We start from the raw sequence: 21,657 nt of genomic DNA on the forward strand, positions 1-21,657 counted from the left end.
TCCCTCTGCTCACCCCCCGCAGTCACCCCTCAAGGCCTGTCCGCCAGGAAGGGCTCAGACCCTGTTGTCCCAGGGCCCACGGGACAGCCCCCCGATAAGGCATTTTCTGCACTGGGCGGGGACTTACAAGTCTGTCTCCCCCACAAGGCTGATTTCTTCAAGGGAGGGGATTATATCTCACTCATCTCTCTCCCCAGGACCCACCAGAGGGCCTGGCACTGAGTCCACTGGTGAATGAATGAACCTTCTTCCTCTAACTCACCCACTCACCCACTAATTTAAAATAGCTTGTGGAGCGTCCCTGTGCCAGCCAGTGGACAAGGCACGGCGGGTCAGGGGGTGGGCAAAGCTGTCCTATGTGGAGGGAAAGGCAGACAGAAGTCACGTAATCACACAAATAAAACACAAAACTGTAACTGCTCTACGGTGTTGGAAGTGGGAGCTTAGGGACGGTGAAAACAAAACCAGTGGCCCCGGCCAGGCACCGCGGTTGGTCCACGGTGTCCCGCTGTGCCAAGGTCACGGGTTCAGTCTCCTGGTCAGAGCTCGTGCGGGAATCAGCCAACGTGGAGGGGGCTAGGGGGCCACAGTGGGACCACTGTAATAGCATAAACAGTAAAAGACAGTTTAAACTAAAAAAAGAACCAGTCAATGAATGTAATAATGGATGAAGCAACACATTGATGTTTCTCTCTCTCCATTCTTCTCTCTCTCTCTCAAAAAACGCCCCCAAAACCGTGAAACTTGGATCAAGGTGTTTGACCTTTGAGGCCTGTCTCTCCCGCGTTCTACATCACGATAGCGTCTGCTCAACCACTCTCGCCCTGTTGCAAGGTCCCACGTGAGCACGAGGGAAGGATGGCCACACCAAGGCGGCCTCGGGCCTGGGGAGTGTCCTTGGCCACTGCCCCGCCCTCAGACCTGGGGGACAGTCGGGACACTCAGGGGCTTGGGCGCTGCCAGAAACTCTCCTGGACAATCGCCCCAGGGAACTGGCCTGGGAAGAGGCATGCAGCAGTGTGCAGAGGGATGTCACGGAGGGGAGAGGCAGGGCACTGGAAAGGGAGGACGCTGGACGGGGGAGGGGAGCCTGGACAGCAGGGCCAGACAGGGCAGCACAGGGAGAGATCTCGCTCGGTGCCGGATGTGCTCCTGTGGGGGCTTCTCAGTGCAGGAAGGGAGATGTTACTGCCAGCCCCACAGGCCCAGCAGGCTGCGTGCACCAAGAGCAGGAGAGTAGGAAAGGGCAAGGAGCCCTGATTTATGAGGGCTGCTTGGAGCTGTGCGGCCAGCCTGGCAAGGACAGATGAGAAGGGGTCAGGCACGAGGAGGCAACCATGAGGGTGAGGGAGACCCTGAGGCACGGTGCTGTAGCCTGCAAGGGAGTGGGGCCATGACCGCAGGGGTCTCCAGGACCTGGTTCATCTGGACTCCTGCCTCCTGCCCCCCGCCCCCCCGGGCTCACTGGGGGCCTGAAGTCTTCCTCCTGCACCCAGCGGAGCTGCAGTGCCCTTTCCTCTCAGACTCCCCCCAGGGTGTGCAGGTGTGGCGTCCCACCTGGTTCACCAATTGTAGCAAAGTTTCCAGCTATTAACGAGAAGTTACTCACAGGGGAAACGGACAGAGGGGTTTCCTGGAACTCTCTGTGCTGTCTTTAACATTCTTCTATAAACCAAAAACTGCTATAAAAATAAAGTTTATTTAAAAATAAACTAGTTTAGCCCTGACTCAGTGGCTCAGTTGGCTGGGCACTGTCCTGCAAAGCAAAAGGTCGTCAGGTTGATTCCTGGTCAGGGCACTTGCCTAGGTTGCCAGTTCGGTCCCGGTGGTGGGGGTGGGGCCGGGGGGGGGGGGACCGTGGGTATGAGAGGCGACCGATCAGATGTTGTTCCCTCACGCACGCCCGTGTTTCCCTCCCTCTCATTCTCCTTCCCTTCCCCTCCCTAAAAATAAATAAATAAAATCTTTACAAATAAAGTAACTAGTTCTTTTCTAGAGGGAAAACAACAAAACAACAAAGGGATTCTTTGGGTTGGCTCCTTTCCCTGTCTCTTACTGCGGCCTCTGTGTGCTGAGTGTCCTGGTTGGAACTCCTCAGGACCACCCAGCGCCGAGACCCACTGTGGGGAGCCAAGACTGGGTCAGGAGCCACAGGCTTCAACTGGTTCTGTCTCCTGGTATTTTCTTGCTGCCTCTTTCTTTATAGTTTTTAAAAAAGATTTTATTTATTTATTTTTAGAGAGGGAAGAGGAGGGAGGTAGAGAAACACTGATGTGAGAAACATCAATCGGTTGCCTCATGTGTGCACCCCAACGAGGCACTGAACCCACAACCCAGGCCTGTGCCCTGACTGGGAATCGAACTGGTGACCTTTTGCTTTGCGGGAAGACGCCCAACCAACTGAGCCACCTGGGTCAGGGCCCCTTTCTTCTTTAGGTCTCTCGTCCTCTCCTCCTGCCTGGCTGTCCCTCCACTCAGACAGCGGTGAGGTCCCTCCCTGCCCAGTCACAGCTCAGCAGGCCCAGCAGGCCCTGCTCCGTTAACTGCTCACTCGGACCGACCCCTCCCAGCGCTGACTCTTCTTGGTGGCTGTCAGCTTCCCGCCCCCCCACAACCCCCAACTCCTTACCTCTCAACCAAGAGCCCCCTCTGACTCACCTGCCTGCTCTGCTCCCGGGGTGGACTTCAGGGAGTCCGTCTGTGACAGGAAGGGCTCGGGGTCAGGGAGTGATGAGGTGGGCCTCTGACTGGGGATTTTCCAGTTTCTCCTTGTTGAATTCGACCTTGTTGGCTGCACCTGCTGACTCATGCCATGTTGTCTGCTTGTGTTACGTTTTGACAGCTTTTCTTTTTGTTACTGTGAGAAACTTGGCTTGCTTAAGTGTTTTTTTCCAGCCCTCACCTTGGGTCGGGTCCTCCGTCCCTGTGTGGGCATTTAAAGTGCAAGTGCCTGGTCCACAGCCACCTGCCGGCCCCGCACAGCACCGCTGCTCTGGCTTCTTACTCAGTTATGCATGAGACATGTTGTTACTACACTTTATTCATCTCCAGGAGATCTTAGTGAGAAGTTCTTTCACCAGCCTGGTCCAAGGCTCTCTCTCTGTGGCCTGCAAGGGGCTGTAAGATCCGCACAACGTGGTCGCCTCTCCAGCCCTCCCACCAACTGCCCCCTGCCCGTGCCCCGTGGGAATGAATACTCCCCCAGTCCTGACCTCAGGCTGTCCGCTGGGATCTGTTTCACCAGGTGCTCGTGGACCCCTCCTGTCACTGACACCTCCCTCTCCGTGTCTGTTCTCCTTATTTGGAAACGTCTTGGAAGCAGCGCAGGAGTGATACGTGATTGTGTTTGGCTGGGCAGGGAAACCACAAAGACATTAGATTTTCTTCCTGCCTTTTGTTCCGGCTGGTTGTGGTGGTGGCTGGAAGATAGCAAGTTCTCCCGAGGGCAGGTGGCAGTAGGGGGACTTATTCTTTCAGTGGTGACTTTTTTTTAACTGTTACTTTTGAATTGTTACTGTATTTTTCAGACTATAAGATGCATTTCCCCCAAATTTGAGAGGGAGAGGGGGGTGAGTCTTATAGTGTGAAAAATACGGTAATTGTGATCTTTTAACTTTAAAATAAACAGCTACTACCTTGCCTTATTCTCTTTATATATAAAGAGAAATGGCCTGCTTTGCAAAACCATCTGAAAGCAAGCTGAGGACATGAGGTCCCATCTCTCCCTGACACTTCAGTGTGTATTTCCTTAAAACGAGGGCACGTGCCCACGGAACCTCTGCACAGCCCGTAACATCAAGACACCGACATCGAAACAACACTTCCATCTACTCCACGGAGTGCTGGCCGTTCCAACAGTGTTCTTTGTGAGTGGTGGGTCCAGGCCAGGACCACACGTTGAACTCAGTTGCTAAGTCTCTCTGGTTGGCCTTTCCTTGCCTTCCAGGACCGGGTCATTTCTGAAGATTCCAAGCTTGTTTCTTCACAGGTCTTCCGTGTGTCTGTCTGACATTTCCTCTGGGCACGAGGAAACGGCAGATAGACTCGGAACATCTGCTCCACAGCTCTGCCATCCTCCCTCCCCGCTCAGTGGGGTAGGGGTGGGAGGGTGGCAAAACTGGAGGAATGGTGAGCGACGCTCACAGATCAGCTCTGAACCTCGGGCGTGCACACTCGCCTGCATGTGGGCCCGGGACGGCCATGCCCCTGGCCTCTGAAACAGCGTCAGTGGGAAGATGCGACCACAATGGTGAGCAGTGAGGAGGCACCCTGGGGCGCAAGCTACAGACTAAGGTGACAGGGGAAGCTGGGGCAGAAGGACAGACTGGTCCCTGATCTCTTCGCTGCTCACTGGGCGCCAGCACCGTGCACACGCAGCGGACGCCCTGGCCTCAGGGAGTTTACACTTCATGGGCCAGGGGCCCGGGGTCAGGGGGCAGAGATGCCAGGCTCGCCTGAAGGGGACACTATGGCAGACATCTATGCCGAGCACCTTGGGACTGAGGGTCTTCGCTAGGCTCCTTTCCCCTCTCTAAAAATAAGTAAAATCTTTAAAAATAAAAAAAGTGAGCTAACCTTAAAAATATTAAGTCATTAACAGTACAAGTACAGATATCTAGCTAAAACCATGAAGGTGACACTCTGATAACTGAGTTCCGGGGAACACCATTCTAGAAATAAGGACTGTCTCATGCTTTTGTGGTTCTGAGGTTTTGTCTCTTCAACTGGTTGTTTTTGGTCCTTAATATACATTATTTTTGAAAAATCTCAACCTTGCATTTTTTTTTGAAGGGAAAGGATTTTTAGGTGGGTCAGATCAAAACAACAGCAACGAACCCCAAGGGCGCCCCGGAGGGACCACGGGCACAGAGGAGAGGGCGACGCGGAAGGAGGCCGGGACCGGGAGCGGAGGGTTCCGGCGTGAGCAGGCGCTGTCCCTCCACCCCCGGCTCTCCAACACGGGTCCGGAAATTCAGTTTAAACAACTGTCTTAGAATGGAGAAGAAAGAGAAGGGGGAAAGCAGCAGATTTTAAAAATGTTTCTCTTTTATTAAAAAAAGTTATAAAATCCAAATGCTGATTCAAGTTAAAAATCCACTGTTACAAAATTTAACCGAATAAAAAGATTTCTGGGTCTCCGGACCCAAGTCTGACGTTCTCTCACGCCGGCCCTTCATTCACCGCAGGCCCCGCACCGGCAGGTTCCTTAGAAAACAGCCCCGAAGCGACTGGAAGTGAAGAATCCTTTCTTCCACTGCACACAGCGCTGGCCGAGGCAGCAGCAGCAGGTCTGGCGGGACGGAGCGCCCCCTGGAGGCCGCACCCAGCAAGACCCACGCTGCCAGCACTCCCTGCAGAGAACCTGTGAGGGGAACCTGGGGCCGTGGGTGTCTCCTGGGGACTGCCAACCAGCCCCGAGCTGGGGTCTCCTGGTGGTCAGCCACCTCCTGGGCTTCATTCCGCTTTGATTCTGGTCAGTTCCCACCTTCCTTCTCCGAGGAGCTTCAAAACCAAGGAGTGAAACTACAAGAGATCGCCGCCATGCAGAGGTCAGGCTGCCCTGGCCACAAGGACGGGGGGGGGGGGGGGGGGGGCAGGGGGAATCCACTCCCTGCCCTCTCTGTCACCCCCACGCCCCATTTTGAGGGGCCTCTGGAAGACCCGTAGCTGTCCTGCAAGCGCGGGTACCTTCTCGAGGCTGCGCCGATGTCCCACGCTGACAAACGTCATGCCCAGCTGCTGGCCGATGCGGTAGAGCTCGCTCTCCACCTCCTCGGTCAGGGCGCTGGTGGCCTCATCAAGCACTGGGGGCGGAACCGGCGGCAGGAGATGGAGGGCTGCCCCGCCTGCACCTGCTTCTCCTGAACTCAGCCCACACTTGCTTCCGGCTGGGAGCCGGGGAGCAAGCTCTCGGGCCCACGGGAACCCTGCCTTAGAGAGACCACGGGCCAGAGGAGCAGAGGCCAAGCTCCATCTCGGAAGCGTTTGGCCAGCAGCAGGGCAAAACTGCTCAGCTTCCCGGATCGGCACCAGACACTGCCCAGCGCCACCCGATCCAGGGAACGCTGGTTCCCCCAAGGATGCCAGTCCTTGGACAAGTCTACACCTGCCACCTCTCTGCCAGGCACAGCTGGGGGATGGCTGCTCACGGGTCACAGAGCATAATATTGCAGGCCCTCTCAAGGCAGCGCCGGTGGCTGAGATGACAGAAAGCTTGTAGTGACACACCCAGAACCGCACTGAGGATGCCACGCACTGCCGCCTTGTGGGCAGAGCCCTGCCACCCTCTCCTGCAGGGACAGAGGGGCCCGGACAGCCACCCATGGGCTCTCCTACGCTACGACACCGCCCCAGGTGCGCATGAGCGCACGCTGCTGCACCTGTGGGCACTCACGGCACCTGGCAAGCACACTGACAAGGCAGACCTCACCTGCATACTTCGGCTGCAGGTAGAAGAGCCGAGCGAAAGACAGCCTCTGCATCTCCCCAGGCGACAGAACATCATACCTGAGAAGGGGAACAGGAGAGGGCCACCGGAGGGCAGAGGGTGTATGGAGTTGGGCTTTTGCCTAGAGCGGGTCTGGGCATGAAAAGGTTCTCGCTGCAGAGAAGCCGGCCCGGGACACACGGACGCCACTTCCCTCGTCGACCACAGCCCTGCTGCCCACACAAGGTGAGGCCAAAGCCCTGCTCCCCGGGGCGTGTGACCTGGACGCACTCTACCCCCTCCCTGGACCTCTGGGACCCACTCTCTTCGGGGAAGTGGCTCTGAGCACCCCAACCCCCTCCTTACCAGTTCCAATCGACCTGGTGGTCCAAGCCCTCTGTCCGTGCCACCAGGTCGGACTGCAACACAGCCGGAGAAACGATGTCCGTCAGAGTGCCCATCCCCGACCTCAGTCCCCACCCACTGCACACAGGCCTGGGACAGATCTACAACCCCAGAGGGGCACCAAGGTGGGGGCGGTGGGGGCAGCACACCCAGGCAGAGAGGAACAGCCTGTCAGCTATGTCGTTCACGCTTGTTGGAGCGTGGTGACCAGACAACGCATGTTGTCTCATCAGTAACGGTTTTATTACTGTGTCCAAGTCCACAGAGTGTGTCCCCTCTTTGCCCACGCCCGGCCACAGGGCCCTCCGCCACTCTGCACTCCCATTCCCCTCGCCCCAGCTCAGGGACAGTGGTCGGTGCTCCGGGGCAGGCGGGGCCCCGGGCCTGCCCGCACTTACCAGGCCCGCCAGCTCCAAGAACCTCACGATCCTCTCGTCATCAGTAGCACCTGCGAAACAGAGACCTCCTTCAAGACGCCAGCTCCTTCCAGGTAACCGAACAGATGGGCTGCGGCCCGGGGCTGGGGGTCTGAGGTGATGGGTCACAGATCTAAGGGGGGAGGGCAGGTGAAGGGAGGAACCACTCCCTTCCCCCAGCTGGTGCTCACGGAGGGGAAGACAAAGCTAAACGAGGTCAGGGCACGACCCCGAAAGAGTAAACCGTCAGAGGAGGAGGAGGGGGCCCCAACCTGAACCCGGCCGCCTGGCTGGAGGCCCTCCCAAAGGCACAGGTGAGGCGGCAGTCAGGAAGGGTAGGGACCACTGAGGTGGGAAGACAGGCCGTGAGGAGACCCCGCTCACCTGAGTCTGGGTAGATCTCCTTCAGGGGATATATCACCTGGTAAAAGGAGAAGCCACCGACTTAGGACTGGCTTAGGACCTCGGTGGGCCCACACCGCCCACCATCCCCGAGAAGCAGCCCCGGAACTGCCGGAGGACAGGCCCCCACACCCCCGTGCGGAGAGTGCGGAGCCCCTGGCCGAGGCTCCAGTAGGAGGCCGGGCCGACACACAGCGGGGCAGGGTCACTGCGACCTCCAGACGTGTGTCTGGAGGGGGAGTCTGAACTTCCTGAGGGCAGGGCCCCCGGAATCCGACCTTGGTGTTCAGCAAACGCTGTGGCCTTTCACTTGCAGCCCCCACAGGGTACCTGGCCCCGACCCACGGATGTGGGTAAAACACAGGGTGGGCAAAAGTAGGTGCATGGCTGTGAGCATGCCAAACCCAGCTTACTCCTGTATTAGCATTCATCAACGATTGTACTATTCATTTGTATTACAACTGTAGACCTACTTCTGCCAGCCCTGGCAATCTTCGAGCCAGGGAGCTCCGGGACCCAGGCCGTGTCATTACCCTCCTCCTGTCCCCTGGCTCCCCAGGGCTGAACCTGTCACACTGCCCATGGTCCCACTGTGGGGAGGAGGTGGGTCCCGGCTGACCTGCTCCCGGAGGGTCCCGTCGGTGAAGAAGGGCTTTTGCGGCAGGAACAGCACCCCGTGGGGCCCGAAGTCCGTCAGCATCTGCACTGAGCCTACGGAGCCCGAGAGACCTCCGTTTTGGGACCTCCCAGGGAAGGTGACTGCTTCTCACCCCTCTCCCCAACAAAAAAGGCTGGGTCTCTCTCTCTCTCTCACACACACACACACACACACACACACCGGCCAAGGCTGGCGCAGGGACAGGGCGGCTGGTCCTCACCCCGTGTGCTGGCCCAGAGGCCGCCCAGGACCCGGAGCAGGGAGGTCTTGCCGGTGCCCGTGTTCCCCGTGATGAGCAGGCTCTGCCCCTCCGAGATCTTCAGGCTCAGGTCCTTGATCAGGGGTTTGTCGGAGGAGGGGGCAGAGATGCAGACCCGCTCGAGGAGAAAAGCCGTGTCTGCTGGCTCTGTCGCCGGCCGTCCTGGGGCCCTGGGGTTAGAGCAGGGGGCAGGGCACGGGGCAGATACGGGGTCAGTATTGCCCGGGGGAAGCTCTTCTCCTGCGGACGTCACCTCTGGACTGGGGCAGTTCCGGGCGGAACCGTGCCCTCAGGTTCACACGTGGACGTTCTACCCCTGGCACCTCGGCACGTGGCTGCATCCGGGGCAGGGTGTTCAAAGGGCGACTGCATTAGAGGGAGGCCCTCATGCAGTGCGACGGGCGCTCCCTCGGGGAGAGGGAGAGGGAGAGGTGCCGGTGGACACGCAGAGAACGGGCCGAGCGAGGACTCAGCGGGAGGACAGCCACCTGCAAGCCAGGGCGGCGGGCCCCAGGGGGGCCCCAGGGGAGACCACCCTGCGACACCTGGACTTCGAGCCTCCAGGACTGTGAGAAACTAGTGTCTGTGGTCTAAGCCGCCCAGCCAGCGGTAACCGGTCACGGCGGCCTGAGCACGCCAACACCGAGGTGGAGCGGGGGCGCCCACCCTGCGCCAGGCTGCGCAGAGGCCGGCCCACGCGTGGCCAATGCCAGTCAGTCTCAGCGCTCATGAGTGGCAAATATCAGCACCACTTGGCCAATGAGGAAACCGAGCCAGGCGGCTAAGCAACCTGCTCAGGCCACAGAGCTGAATCTGTCTAATCCAGAGGTCGGTGAGTTTCCAGGGCGTCAGAGCGTGACAAGAGGATGAGAACGGGCAGAGATACGACCGGGTTTCGGGGTTTCTGGCTCTCCACGGACGCCCACCTCCCCGAGAATGGCAGCCCTGGCTTCCCAGAGTCCCAGCGCCAGCACACCAGCCTCTGGGCTCACAGCTGCACGAAGCCTGGATTTTGAACAGGGCAGCCGTCAAGGCTTTAGTGTCTAAGAAAGTTTGCGTCCTGGAATTCAGAAGATTCCCATTTTCAGAAGCTTACCCTGTAGCCACTTTCTAAGCACTTTCTCTAAGCCAGGGCATCCGGTCCTCACAACCCTACAGGGAAGGCGAACGCTAATGTCCTCTCTCAGAGAGAAGGACAGTGAGGACGTGGAACAAAGCTTTAATGCACAGAAAGGTCAGAAACACCACGGCCTGCAGAGGTCCACGAGAAAAGACATCTCCAGGCCCGAGCGAAGCGTGCAAAGACCAGACAAGCCACGAGGAGAGGCACAGGGCAGGGGTAGAGGGAGGAGGAGGCAGAAAAGGAAGAGGAGGGCAACTCTTCAGATTCTAGTTTCATCTCAGGCCCAGGCAGGCATGGCACTTGCTTCCATCGGCTGGGGGGGGGGGGGGGGGGGCGGGAGGGTGGGAATTAACACAACAGATGCCAGGGCAGCAACACCACGCCTGGCACAAGACACGGATTTCTTTCATTCGCTCTGCACAACTCCGCTGCCCAGCTGGGAACGCACAGGGCTCTTGGCTGAACCCCGCCCGGGCAGTTCCAGAGCCTGCGTTCTCAACCAATGCCAGCGCCGCCAGCCTAGCGCTCACCTGGGTGAGTCCCACTCACTGTCGTCCAGGGTCTCACCATCCTGGGACTTCAGGGACATGTCCAGCAGGGTCTCCTGAAGCTCCCCGATCCTGGGCAAGAAGTGAGAACCTGAGGCAGGGGGCTGGGGGCCCTTCCTCTCTTATGCCCGCTGGGATATGGGGAGTTTTTCTCTTCCTTTTCTCATTCAGCCATGTCTCCCAGTGCACGCGCTTTGTCTGTGCGAGAACTAGAGGGGTGGATGCAGCCTCACCTGTGTGTGTAACCAGCCACATCTGAGAGCGTGGTGGAGAGGTCGATGAGGCGGGTGAAGCAGCTGATGAGGTAAATGCACACGAAGGCGTTCTGGATGGAGTGGGGGGCAGTGAGCACAGGCCCTGGCTCCCATTGGGCCAAAGGGGGGGGGCGTGGCACGAGGCGTCACCAGGAAGGGTTCTCACCTTGCTGACCAGGGTGCTGAGCTCTGTGGGGCTCAGGTCTCCATAAACACCACTGAAAATGGGGATCGCGATCACAACGTAACTCAGGATGCTGCCCAGATAGTCAAAGGTGTTGATACCCACTGCAGAAGACACCCGTGTGAGCTCCAGGAATAGTTCTGTGCTCCCAGGGGAGCGGGAAGCCAAGCAGGGCCATCTGCTCCCTGGACCCACATGCTTCTGAGGACACACGTGGCGAAGGCAATGCCCCGCCTGGTTCATTCCTTCATCAGAGCAAATGTACCCGTGCAGAGAGGAAGAGCGGGGAGGGGTGAGGGCGGGGACTACCCCGGTCCTGTGGTTCCTGCCTGCCTGGCTCCCCCACTTACTGTACAGCCAGAGCTCCTTGGACATCAGCTCCCTCTGGGTCTGGAGGAGCCTCTGCAGCCTGCGGTCAGTCCTCATGTGCTCCACGTGCCCGGCTCTGATGAGAAAGGCTGGGATGGCTGCGGGGCTGGAGAACCTCGGCCGGGCTGGGGACCCTGCCCCTCACCACACCCTCCTTTAGGGACCAAGCCCGCCCAAATGATTTTCACTGCTGACCCTTCCTAACACCAGTACCTATTTATCGCTTCATTCATTCAACGTGGTCTTGTCTGCGCAAAGAACCTGAACTCTAGATTGGCCAGACCTGGTTCTAACCCTTGCTCTGGTCAGTTCTGGTTAGCTGGGTGACATGGACACGTTACTTAAGCCTGGGAGTCTCAGTTTTCTCATCTGTAAAATGCAACTTATAGTAACCTACGCAGTAGGCTAGAGTGAGAATTTCTGAATATAAAGTGCGAGGCATAAAAGGGGCCCCAATACACAGCAGCTGCTTTATCACACAAAGGTACAGGGAGCGGTCACTACGTGGCAGGCTCTGTGCTAGTCAGCCAGTGTGACGAGGAGGTGGTAACACGGTCCCCGTGTGGGAGAAGCTCCCAGTTAGGGGGTAGGCAGGCGCTCTGCATTCTCCACCCGGAACATGGGAAGCGTTACACAGAGCACCTTCAGGCTGTGGCAACAGACAGGCTTGACCACTAAGGAAGGCTGGGAAAGCTCTCAGGAGGAGGCGACTGGGGGCTTCAAGGGCAGACAGAAATTCTTTAGGCAGAAAAAGCTGGAGGTGAATAGAGAGGGTATTCCAGAATTTGCATAATGATGGACAGAGAGGCCACAGAAGAATATACCCAGCCCTGGCTGGTGTGGTTCAGTGGACTGAGTGCTGGCCTTGAGAACCAAAAGGTTGCTGGTTCGATTCCCAGTCAGGACATGTGCCTGGGTTGTGGTCCAGGTCCCCAGTTGGGGGTGTGTGAGAGACAACCAATCATTTCTCTCACACACTGATGTTTCTCTCCCACGTCAATGTTTCTCTCTCTCTTTCTCCCTCCCTTCCCCTCTTCCTAAAAATAAATAAATAAAATCTTTAAAAAAAGAACATACGCAGAGCTCCAAGAACCAACTGCTTTCCCCAGATCCCAGAGTATCACGAGCAGAGGCTGCAGAATCCAAAAACTTAGCACAGACCCAGGCCTACCCACCACACAATCAAACCTCAGCTCAGTCCTAGTGTTCTTGGCGCCCCCAGGTGGTGGAAGGTGCAAAATGCCAGAGACTGGCAGAAGAGCAAAGGTCCCACCCAGGGCTCTTGGATCCAGGGCGTCCAAGACTAGCTCCCTCTCCTTAAACACAAACCTCCAGGCCTGCCGACCCTACCAGTCCAAAGCATGACTCTGGAGGCCTCAGGGGAAGCTGCACAGGACGCTGCCTGGCCCTGAGGGAAGGAAGGGGACTTCCCAGTGCTGCTGTCAGGGGACCAAGCCCAGCGCCCCTTGGGCGTCACTTGCACAATGCTTTTGGGGAGCAGGGCTCCCGACCCCGTGTGAGAGGCTCTCGTTCCCTCCTACGCAGCAGAGACGACGGGGCAGCCTTGGACGTCAGGCCCTGGCAGAAAGCCATTTCACGGGAAAACAGAGGCACAGGCCATGCCTTCCAGCCCTCGGTAAGATGATAGGGTATTCACCATTTCATTCTTGGAGCGAATTCAGGCCCCAGGCCAGGCTACCAAGAGGAACCCTTGGCTCCAGAAACAAATTCCTGGACCCAAGAATGAGGCAGACAAGGGCGGTGGGAGATACGGGGAGAGGGTCACGGCCCAGGGTGAGGCCGCCGGGCCTCTGGGCTCGGTGATGGTGGGAGGGTGGTACCATGCAGCTTTCCCTCCCCGCCCTCTCCACCAGTAGCTCCCACGAGGCAGAGGGGAACTACTTCCACCAGACTCACCGGTAGAAAGCAGCAGGCTCGGCATTCACACGGATCTGCATGTGCTTGAACCTGGACAGGCCAAAGGAAAATGTGTGCTGACAATGGGCAGGACTGACCCCTCCTCTTGGAGGCCTGGATCGAGACCTCCAAGCCCTGGCCGGGTAGCTCCGCTGGTCAGAGTGTCATCCTGATGCGCCAGCGTTGCGAGTTTGATGCCCAGTCGGGACACGTACAGGAGTCACCGACGGATGCATAAATAAGTGGAACAACAAATAGATGTTTCTCTCTCTCCAAAGTCAATCAACAAATAAAAATTAAAAAAGGACCTCCAGATAAAGGTGAGTCCAGCTCCACCTTGAAACTTTGGCTGCCTTAGGCCTATCCTTCTGGGGAATGTCACAGGGGTTGGGGGTTGGGGAGCGTCCCAGGCCTGGGCAGGGTGGCGAGAGCCCTGCAGACAGGGCAGCCCCTCGCCCTCTCCAGAGAGGACGGGTGCTCCTAGCACGTTCTCCTCCCAGGGCTGGGCCTGACGGAGACCGTGAGGCACAGGGTGGGGGATGCATCTTTCAGCTGATCCGAAACGGGGGTTAAAACAGAAGCGGGCACCATGGCCAGGGCGGCTCAGCTGGCTACAGTCATCCCGTAAACAAAAAGGTCACAAGCTTGATTCCTGGTCAGGGCACAGGCCTGGGTAGCGGTTTCGATTCCAGTCGGGGCATGTGCGAGAGGCCACCGCTGGATATTTCTCTCTCTTTTCCCCCCTCCCTTCCCCTGTCTCTAAAGTCAATAAGCATGAAGCACCTGAGAAAGCCAAGAGATGGCGATGACGATGGCCAACCAGACACTGTTCTCAGTGCTTCTCATGTATAACCTCATCAATTCTCACAGTTCATCCCTACTTTAGGACAGGAAACCGAGTTCAGACAGGTTAAAGACCTCAGCCAAGAGCACATGGCCAGTAACTGGAATAGGGGGACCTGAACTTACGCAGCCTCACTCCAGACCCCACTGCTCAGCCACTACGCCCAGCCTAGAAGCCTCGAGCACGGCAGACTCACCTGAAATCCCCCTCCAGCTTTTCCTGCTGCACCAGCTTCGCCACGATGGGCCCCATCAACATTTTGTTCACCACGGTTCCCAGGATGAAATACCCAAAGATGCTTACGGGCCCCAGCCAGCCTGTGCTGAAAGACAGAGGGCGGGATGGTGGGGGGGTGTGCCACATCTCCCCGCAGGCCTCGGCCCCAACTCCCGCCCCCCTTCCCAATCTCAGCAGCGCCATGAGGCCTCGGCTCCTGCATGGTGGCCGTCAGAGCGCCAGGTCCCTGTGACACTGAAACACTCTGGGAAGCGCAGGGGCCCAAGCACGCAGAATGACAAGACTGGTGGGAGGAAGGGGGGACTGGCCTCTCCCGGACCCTGACCTGGGACAGCCCGTGTGAGTGAAGGACATTTGGGGAAACCCCCGGCAGGAGAGGAGGAGGGACCCTAGGAAGAGCGGCTTCACCTCTGGAAGCACTGGTAGGTGTAGTACACGAGGGTGAAGGGGGAGATGATCAGCTGGCTGGCCATGCTGCTGAGCTGCCGGCAGAACCGCTCCACGTCCTGGCTGATGCGCTGGTCCCTGGAACCAACGGCACATGGTAACTGGACCCAGGGAGCTGGGCTCAGGCTAAGGCAGCCCCACATTACCTTGCCTTTCAGAGACCCTGGAGGGGGAGGGACTCAGCCCAGGGCTGGTTTCCCAGAGGCAATGAGACCTTCAGGACCTCAAAGAGAGCTGCTTCTCATGGTGCCTCAGTTTACCACTCAGAAAAAGCGACAACTGAAAGGTTTGGCACCCAGGAGTCCTGATCCAGTTCTGAGGGTAGGCAAGGTGAGCTCCTGGATGATCGGGGAAGCTGCTCCTCTATGCCACTGACCTCACTTCTCCCTCTTTTGAGAGCCTGGGCCTGGCCCATTTTAGCTGTCTGGCTGTGGAAGCTTCCATAAGCTGAGCCATAAAGAGGCCCAGGGGAGCGGGTAGGCAGCGGTAGTAGCCTCCACAAAACCCTGCTGCAAAGCTCAGCTTGGGCTGGGGGAAGGTCCCCTCAGGCAACAGAGTGCTCGGGAGGGTGGAGAGGGAATGAGTACGGGGACAGACCCCATATGTCCTATCTCACCAGCAGAGCCACACTGACTCCCGTTTCCAACGAGAGACATGGGCATGTCACCTGTGTCCTCTGGGCCCCAGCTTCCCCACCTGTGAAACTGCAATAGCTAACTTCCATTGGAATGCTTGCTATGTGCTAGGAACTCTCTGTGTGCGTTACACGAATGTTATTTCACGCTCACTAAGTCCTTTGAGATAGGAGCTACCATTGTCCTCATTTTACAGAAAGCGAACCCAGGACTTAGCGAACTTAAGGCCTATAAACTCGGAGGTGACAGTTTTAAGATTTAAATCCTAGACTGAGTCCTAGACAAAAATTTTTTACTACTGAGACTCTGGGAGCTGGTTCTTTAGCTTTTTCTGGCAAGGGGGCTCCCTGCAGAGGGGGTCTGGTCTGGAAGTTGGGCTGTGAAATGAACACAAGGGGGTGCTCCTCCTTTAGGCCCCTGTTCTCAGCCCCTCGGCCTCCCCAGGCCTGCTCTGCAGGGCACCCTCCCCTGTGGCTCCTGTCAACACCTGCAGATAACCGCAGATAATCTCCAGGATCTGCCCCAGAAACCCTCCAGGGCTGACCCGGACAGCTAGCACCAAGCAGGGGCTGGTGAGGGCTAGTGAGGGCTGCGAGGGGAGGCCTACGGGTTATCGACGTCATCCCGCAGCACGTTCAGGGTGTAGTACACGCGGCCGCGGAAGTAGAGGCGATGGAGGTGCTCGGTGAGGTCCTTCCGCCAGCTCACGTACAGCAGGTTGCAGGTGAACTGGTCAAAGCTCTTCAGCTGTGCAGTGGGGGAGGCAAGGGGGAGCGGGGGAAGGGAGAGTGGCTTCCTGCGAGGCTCAGCTCAAAGCCCTGGGCTGGCAGGAAGCGCCTGCTGACCAGCCCCAGCCCACTCGGAGCACTCTGCCCACCTGGCACTTCTGCTTGTTTGAACGGCCGTCACGGGGCCGGTGCCTTCCTCACTCACTCACGAGTTCGTGCCTTCACCAGACACTGAAGGGCTTACCAAAGTCCTTCAGTGTCCAGTCCCTTTCTGACATTCCACGGTCTTAATCTGAGAGCAGGTGAGCTTCTGGAGACGGGGGGCAGTGTTTTCTATTCTATTTACGTTCTTACTCATGTGTCCCAAAACACGGAACAAGGTTCTGTATACACAGATGCTCACTAACCAGAGATGGTCAAAGGGCCAGCGGGTGAGAAGACGTCTCTAAGCACCATGAGAACAAGCGGTGCAGCCTGCCCAGCAGGGCCCGGCACTCATCAGTCCCCAGGTATGGAGCACCAGTGTGCAAAGCACGAGGAAAACAGCAAAGAGCTCAGTCTAACCGGGTAACAGACAATTGCAAGAGTGTACGGAGTGTGACAGCAGAGGTAAACTCGAAGTACTAAGTGTGTAGAGGAAAGGACAGAGCTTGGTGGAGGAAACATGGAGGAGAAAGTCGAGGAGGACTTGAAGGTGACGACAGAGCAGCCCTGAAAAGTGGGCAGGCATCGACTCAGGGGACGAAGGGTGGGGGAAGGGCGCCATGCTGCAAGGAAACTGCAGGTGTGAAAGCTGGGAGGTAGGGCAAGGTGCCTGTGAGTCACAGCCCCGGCCCCACACAGGAAGAGCCGCTCTGGCTGCTGATCCCAGGTTTTCAAGTGCTCGGAGCTTCCAGAAGCAAGAGTTCTGGGAATGAAGAGAACAATGCTCACTTCTGCTAAATGCTGAATTAAACCAGAACTTGTGGCCTAGGCCTGGAAGCTTGAAACACTCAAGATTGGTCCGTGTGGGCCAACAGCAAGGTCAATGCCCTAAGCAGGGCTCTGACCTCAAGTTGCTAGAAAAGGGAGGAGACACGCCCACAGCTTGATCTCTGCTTCCCAGTGACTGAGCCCCACGGAGCAACCCGCTCAGGATGGGCTGGAGCGTAGGGCAGGCACAGGCAGAAGACCTTACCATGGAGTTGGTCACGATGAGCACGACGGCCAGGAACGTCAGGGCCTTAAACCCACCCAAGTCCTTGCTTCCCAGGACCCTGTAGTACTGACTGGGGATCAGGCCAACCTGGTAGATCACCAGTTGTTCTGGGGGGAGCAGAGAGGGGTCAGAAATCAGGGCTGGGGGGCAAAAAGAAGCAGAGAGGCTTCCTCTTGAGTCCTTGCCTCGGCAACACCCCAGGGAGAAGGAGAGGGACCCAGAGCCTGTGGCCCCGTCCAGCCTGGGCTCGCTCACTCACCCAGGAGGGCCACACACAGCAGGGTGAGGAACATCAAGGCATTCTGGGAGGAGTAGGAGGGGAACAAGATCCTCTGTATCTGCAGGAACCGCTGGAGGAACTGCAGATCGAACCTGGGCCTGAGGGAGAGAGGGAGAAGCAGAGAGAAACCTAAGAGGGCAGCTGAGCCCCACAGAGCAGTTGCCAAGCTCAGCTGCATTGTTCTGGCAGGGGGAGGGGGGGTGCGGGCGCAGGTCGGGGGTGCGGGTGGGCGGGGGGAGACTGTTCTGGCCATGCAGGCGCTCGGCTGGGAACAGACTGGGGATAGAAAGGAATTTCTTTAAGTTGAATAATGCTATAAAAGGTTATTCACCAAAAGTCTACAGTAAAAACATAGTTAATGAAAAAGCTTTAGCCACATCCTCTTTACGGTCACAAACAAGACAAGGAAGCCCCATTCATCAAGGATTTTAAGGTCCTGGCTAAAGGAACACAGCAGGCCAAAGAAATGAGGTAGAAGGATCGAAAAGGAAGAGACTAAATTGTCATTATTTGCAGATGATGTGATCATTGACAAAGGAAACACAGCAAATAAGTAGACAAAATGCTGGAAATTAAAGAAATCAAGGCAGATACAGGGTTAACATACAAATATCAATAGTGTTCCATACCAACAATCATCAACTAGGAAGTAGAAAGAAAATGTAATTTACAGCCCTGGCTGGTGTAGCTCAGTGGATTGAACACGGGCTGAGAACCAAAGTGTTGCAGGTTTGATTCCCAGTCAGGGCACATGCCTGGGTTGCAGGCCACGGCCCCCAGCAACCACACATTGATTTTTCTCTCTCCCCGCTCCCTCCCTTCCCTCTCTAAAATAAATAAATAAATAAATAAGTCTTTTAAAAAAGGCTAAAAAAAAAAGAGAAAATGTCATTTACAAAAGTAAGAAAAGTACAGAAAAACTATAAACTATCCAGGAATTTTCTTTTTTAAAAAAATTTAAATTATTTTATTGTTGTTCAGGAATTTTCTTTAAAATAAAAAAGAATATATAAGATGTTTTGGGCCCTGGCTGGTGTAGCTCAGTGGATTGAGCACGGGCTGCGAACCAAAGCATCGCAGGTTCGATTCCCAGTCAGGGCACATGCCTGGGTTGTGGGCCAGGTCCCCAGCAGGGGTTGTGCGAGAGGCAACCACACATTAATGTTTCTGTCTCTCTCTTTCCTTTCCCCTCTCTAAAAGTAAATAAATAAAATCTTTAAAAAAAGATGTTTTGGAGGAAAAATGAAGAACTCTATTATAGGATGTGAAAGAAGACTTGAACAGAGTTGGCAGGACTTAAATGATAAAGACCTCATTTCTAACAAAAGTAGCCTATAAATTCAACATACCAACCCAAAGCCGGGCTTCTCTGAGGAACTCTGTATGGAAATAAAGGTCCATGAACAACTTAGGACAATTGTGGAGAACAGGAAAAGAGCAGGAAGAGACCCAAATCATCATTATTATGACATATCTCATTACAGGGCTGGAGTAGAAACAAAGTGTGGTATTAACACAGGAACAAAGAAAACAATGGGACAGAGACACCAAAAAAAAACCACCACCAGCCAAACAAAAATAGGCCCATGCTTACACAAGCACATAATAGAGGTTAACAAGAAAGAACATAACTATTAATAGTAAAGTTGTCAACATTTATTAAAATGTACTATGTGCCCAGTACTGTTCTGTACATGTTTTACATGTATGAATTCAACTGTCACGGCCCTAACAGAGCTGGACGATATCCTATTTTATGCATGAGGAACGGAGGCGAAGGCGGTGAAATAACTCGCTGGGTCACCCGCCGGGAAGGGGCAGCCTTAGGGTTCGGGCGCAGGCAGCCTGGCTCCCAGAACCTGTGCTCTTGACTCGGCTACACAGCTTCTCTAATTTTGGATTATTAATTCGTTCCTTATTAATTAAAAATGGTGGAGGAAAATTGAGGTCATTACTTCAAGTCATTTACAAAAACTTTAAAAACTCCAAATGGATTAAAAAATCTAAATGGGGAAAGTAACACTAATATTTAGTAATAAAAGCAAATGTTGAAGAATATCTTAATGAAGATATAGTGGGAAGGCAATTCTTAGAGAAGACCTCAAAATCACAAACTATAAATGGGAAATGGAATGCATTTAATTTAGAAGTAAACATTTTTGTTCAATACAATGCCATAGATTAAATTAAAAGTTAAAGAAGGTAGCCCTGGCTGGTGTGGCTCAATGGACTGAGCGCCAGCCTGTGAACCAAAGGGTTGCTGGTTCAATTCCCCATCTAGGGCACATGCCTGGCTTGTGAGCCAGGTCCCCAGTAGGGGGCGCGTGAGAGGCAACCACACATTTATGTTTCCCTCTATTTCTCTTTCCCTTCCCCTCTCTCTAAAAATAAATTTAAAATAAATAATAATAATAATAACAAAAACCTAGAGAAGCTATTTTGCACAATGTAAAACCAACAAGGAATTAAAAATCCAGAGCATACAAACAATTCCTACAAGTCCGGAAAACAGGAAATCCACATTAAAGGATATAGGCAATTCAGAAACCAGGAAGCCCAAATGCTTAATACATGAAAATTAACACAGTGGGATACTACCATACCACCTTACATGCATAAACATTAGAAAACCACAAAAGTTGGGCGGTCCGGGACAGAGATAGGGGGTAGATAAGGGGAAAGAGGAATCTTTACTCCATGCCCTCAGGACTATAACCTAGTGTGACCATTCTAGAGAACGATCTAGCAGAATAGGTATGACTAGCATTCTACCCTGGGGTGGCTAATCCAGAGAAAATCACCCCCACCCTACAGGGAGACAAGTGCCAGTACGGTTTGTGGTGGTTAATCGAATCTAAGCGTCCATCTCTAGGGGAATGTGTAAGTAAAGTAAGATCCAATGCACTCGGGGCAGCACCGTGTAGCACTCAGAGGTGAAAACTAGATTACTATAGCACTTATGATCTCAAAGACGCAATGCTGAATTTTAAAAGTCTCTTTAAAAGTCACAGCATATTATCATTTACATGAATTCAAAACCAGTATTTGCCAAGGTAACACCTACGCAAACGTATGTAAGGTGGGCTGCAAAGACCCTCCTTTAATACACCAGAGCGTATGTCTGAGAAGGGGAGTGACAAGGACTTGAAAAGAAGGGACGAAGGGCAGAAGGTGGTAAAACACAAGAAGGGCCATGGGCCACAGTGTGCCAAAGAACCGAGAGGGATGAACAACTCAATTCCGTGCACTCGAAGGGAGACAGGGAGGGGGGAAGTAAAGAGAGGGCTAGTTCTGAGGGAGAGGATCCCACATCCAGGGTGCAGGAGATGGCAAGAGTTCTCGCGAAGCTGGAGGGCGATTTCGGATCGGAGGGAGCGTGGGCGCCCCTTCGAGAGCTCCTCTTCCGCGGGGACGGCGGCTCTTCAAGCGCCGCGGTCGCGAGCGGAATGGAATAGAGCCGAGTAGGACGCCCTGAGGGCCGACCTTCCTTCCCAGCTGCCCTGCTTACCTGGCGGCAGCCCCCGACGCACGCCCCGGGACTGCCATGACCCAGATTGCGGTCCACCCCTAGCCCGGCTGCCCCGGGAACAGCTCGGGCAGAGTCCAAGCGGCGCGCGGCCGCTCGGGAGGGGCGGGGCCCCGACGACCACAGATACGGGCGGATAGAGAGGACGGCGCTGGGCGGGGTGGCCACTCCCGGAAGCGGCCGATTTCTCTAAAAGAACCAAAGAGTGCTGAGCACTACATTTTGTCGAGCCGGTGCCTAGAGCGCCCTCTTCTGGATACGGAAGGTTTCCTCTTTCACAAGAGGTAGCTGAGAAATGGGACTTAAGCTTTTTATGACAAGTAGTTTAGACTCTAAATACAGTAGATATTTCATATATCCTCCCAAAGAAACTGTAGTGATATTTTAACAACAGAAATCAACCTTCCGATTGCAGTTAGAATAAAATCCAAACGTTTTCACGGCATAAGTGATCAGGTCCATACCTTGGTCTGCATTGAATGGCCAGCCACTCTTTCCAGCTCATGGCCTTCGCAATTATGATTGCCTCCCCCTGGATCGCCCTTCCCCCAGGCCTGACGCTTTCCATGCCTGGTTCACTCATCAGTGCAACAGTCATCTGCTCGCCCTACTGACAGTATCTGGACGATACTGTCGTCCAGACCTATCATTCTATGTTTCCTTCATAATATTTATCGCTGAAATTATCTTGTTTCCTTGCTTGTTGTTTGCCTTCCTCTATAAGAATAAACTCCAGTCCTGGCTAGTGTGGCTCAGTGGATTAAGCCCCAGCCTGTGAACTGAAGGGTGAGTGGTTTGAT

The 21,657-nt window shown here is 55.2% G+C and overlaps 1 protein-coding gene across 7 annotated transcripts; it reads right to left on the reverse strand.

Annotated features, from left to right (window-relative positions):
* Positions 1–5,027: 5,027 nt before the first annotated feature.
* ABCD4 (ATP binding cassette subfamily D member 4) lies at positions 5,028–20,991 on the reverse strand. 7 transcript variants are annotated; one of them, XM_028506105.2, is made up of 19 exons: positions 20,840–20,991; positions 17,311–17,429; positions 17,031–17,158; positions 15,733–15,872; positions 14,452–14,568; positions 14,003–14,128; positions 12,963–13,013; positions 11,027–11,121; positions 10,659–10,780; positions 10,472–10,563; positions 10,221–10,310; positions 8,529–8,737; positions 8,270–8,361; positions 7,633–7,669; positions 7,231–7,280; positions 6,794–6,846; positions 6,431–6,507; positions 5,689–5,804; positions 5,028–5,523 (listed from the first exon to the last, which is right to left on the reverse strand). In XM_028506105.2, exons 1-19 carry the CDS (start codon positions 20,875–20,877, stop codon positions 5,455–5,457), a joined length of 1,821 nt encoding a protein of 606 aa, XP_028361906.1. In that variant the 5' UTR covers positions 20,878–20,991; the 3' UTR covers positions 5,028–5,454. The 7 variants fall into 7 exon arrangements, with proteins under 7 accessions (XP_028361906.1, XP_035867981.1, XP_035868008.1 ...); XM_036012088.1 differs by lacking the exon at positions 17,311–17,429 and having other exon boundaries at positions 20,840–20,915; XM_036012115.1 differs by lacking the exons at positions 17,031–17,158; positions 17,311–17,429 and having other exon boundaries at positions 20,840–20,981.
* Between the last annotated feature and the right edge of the window lie 666 nt (positions 20,992–21,657).

Source organism: Phyllostomus discolor, chromosome 1, assembly GCF_004126475.2.
Source record: "Phyllostomus discolor isolate MPI-MPIP mPhyDis1 chromosome 1, mPhyDis1.pri.v3, whole genome shotgun sequence".
Lineage (NCBI taxonomy): Eukaryota > Metazoa > Chordata > Mammalia > Chiroptera > Phyllostomidae > Phyllostomus > Phyllostomus discolor.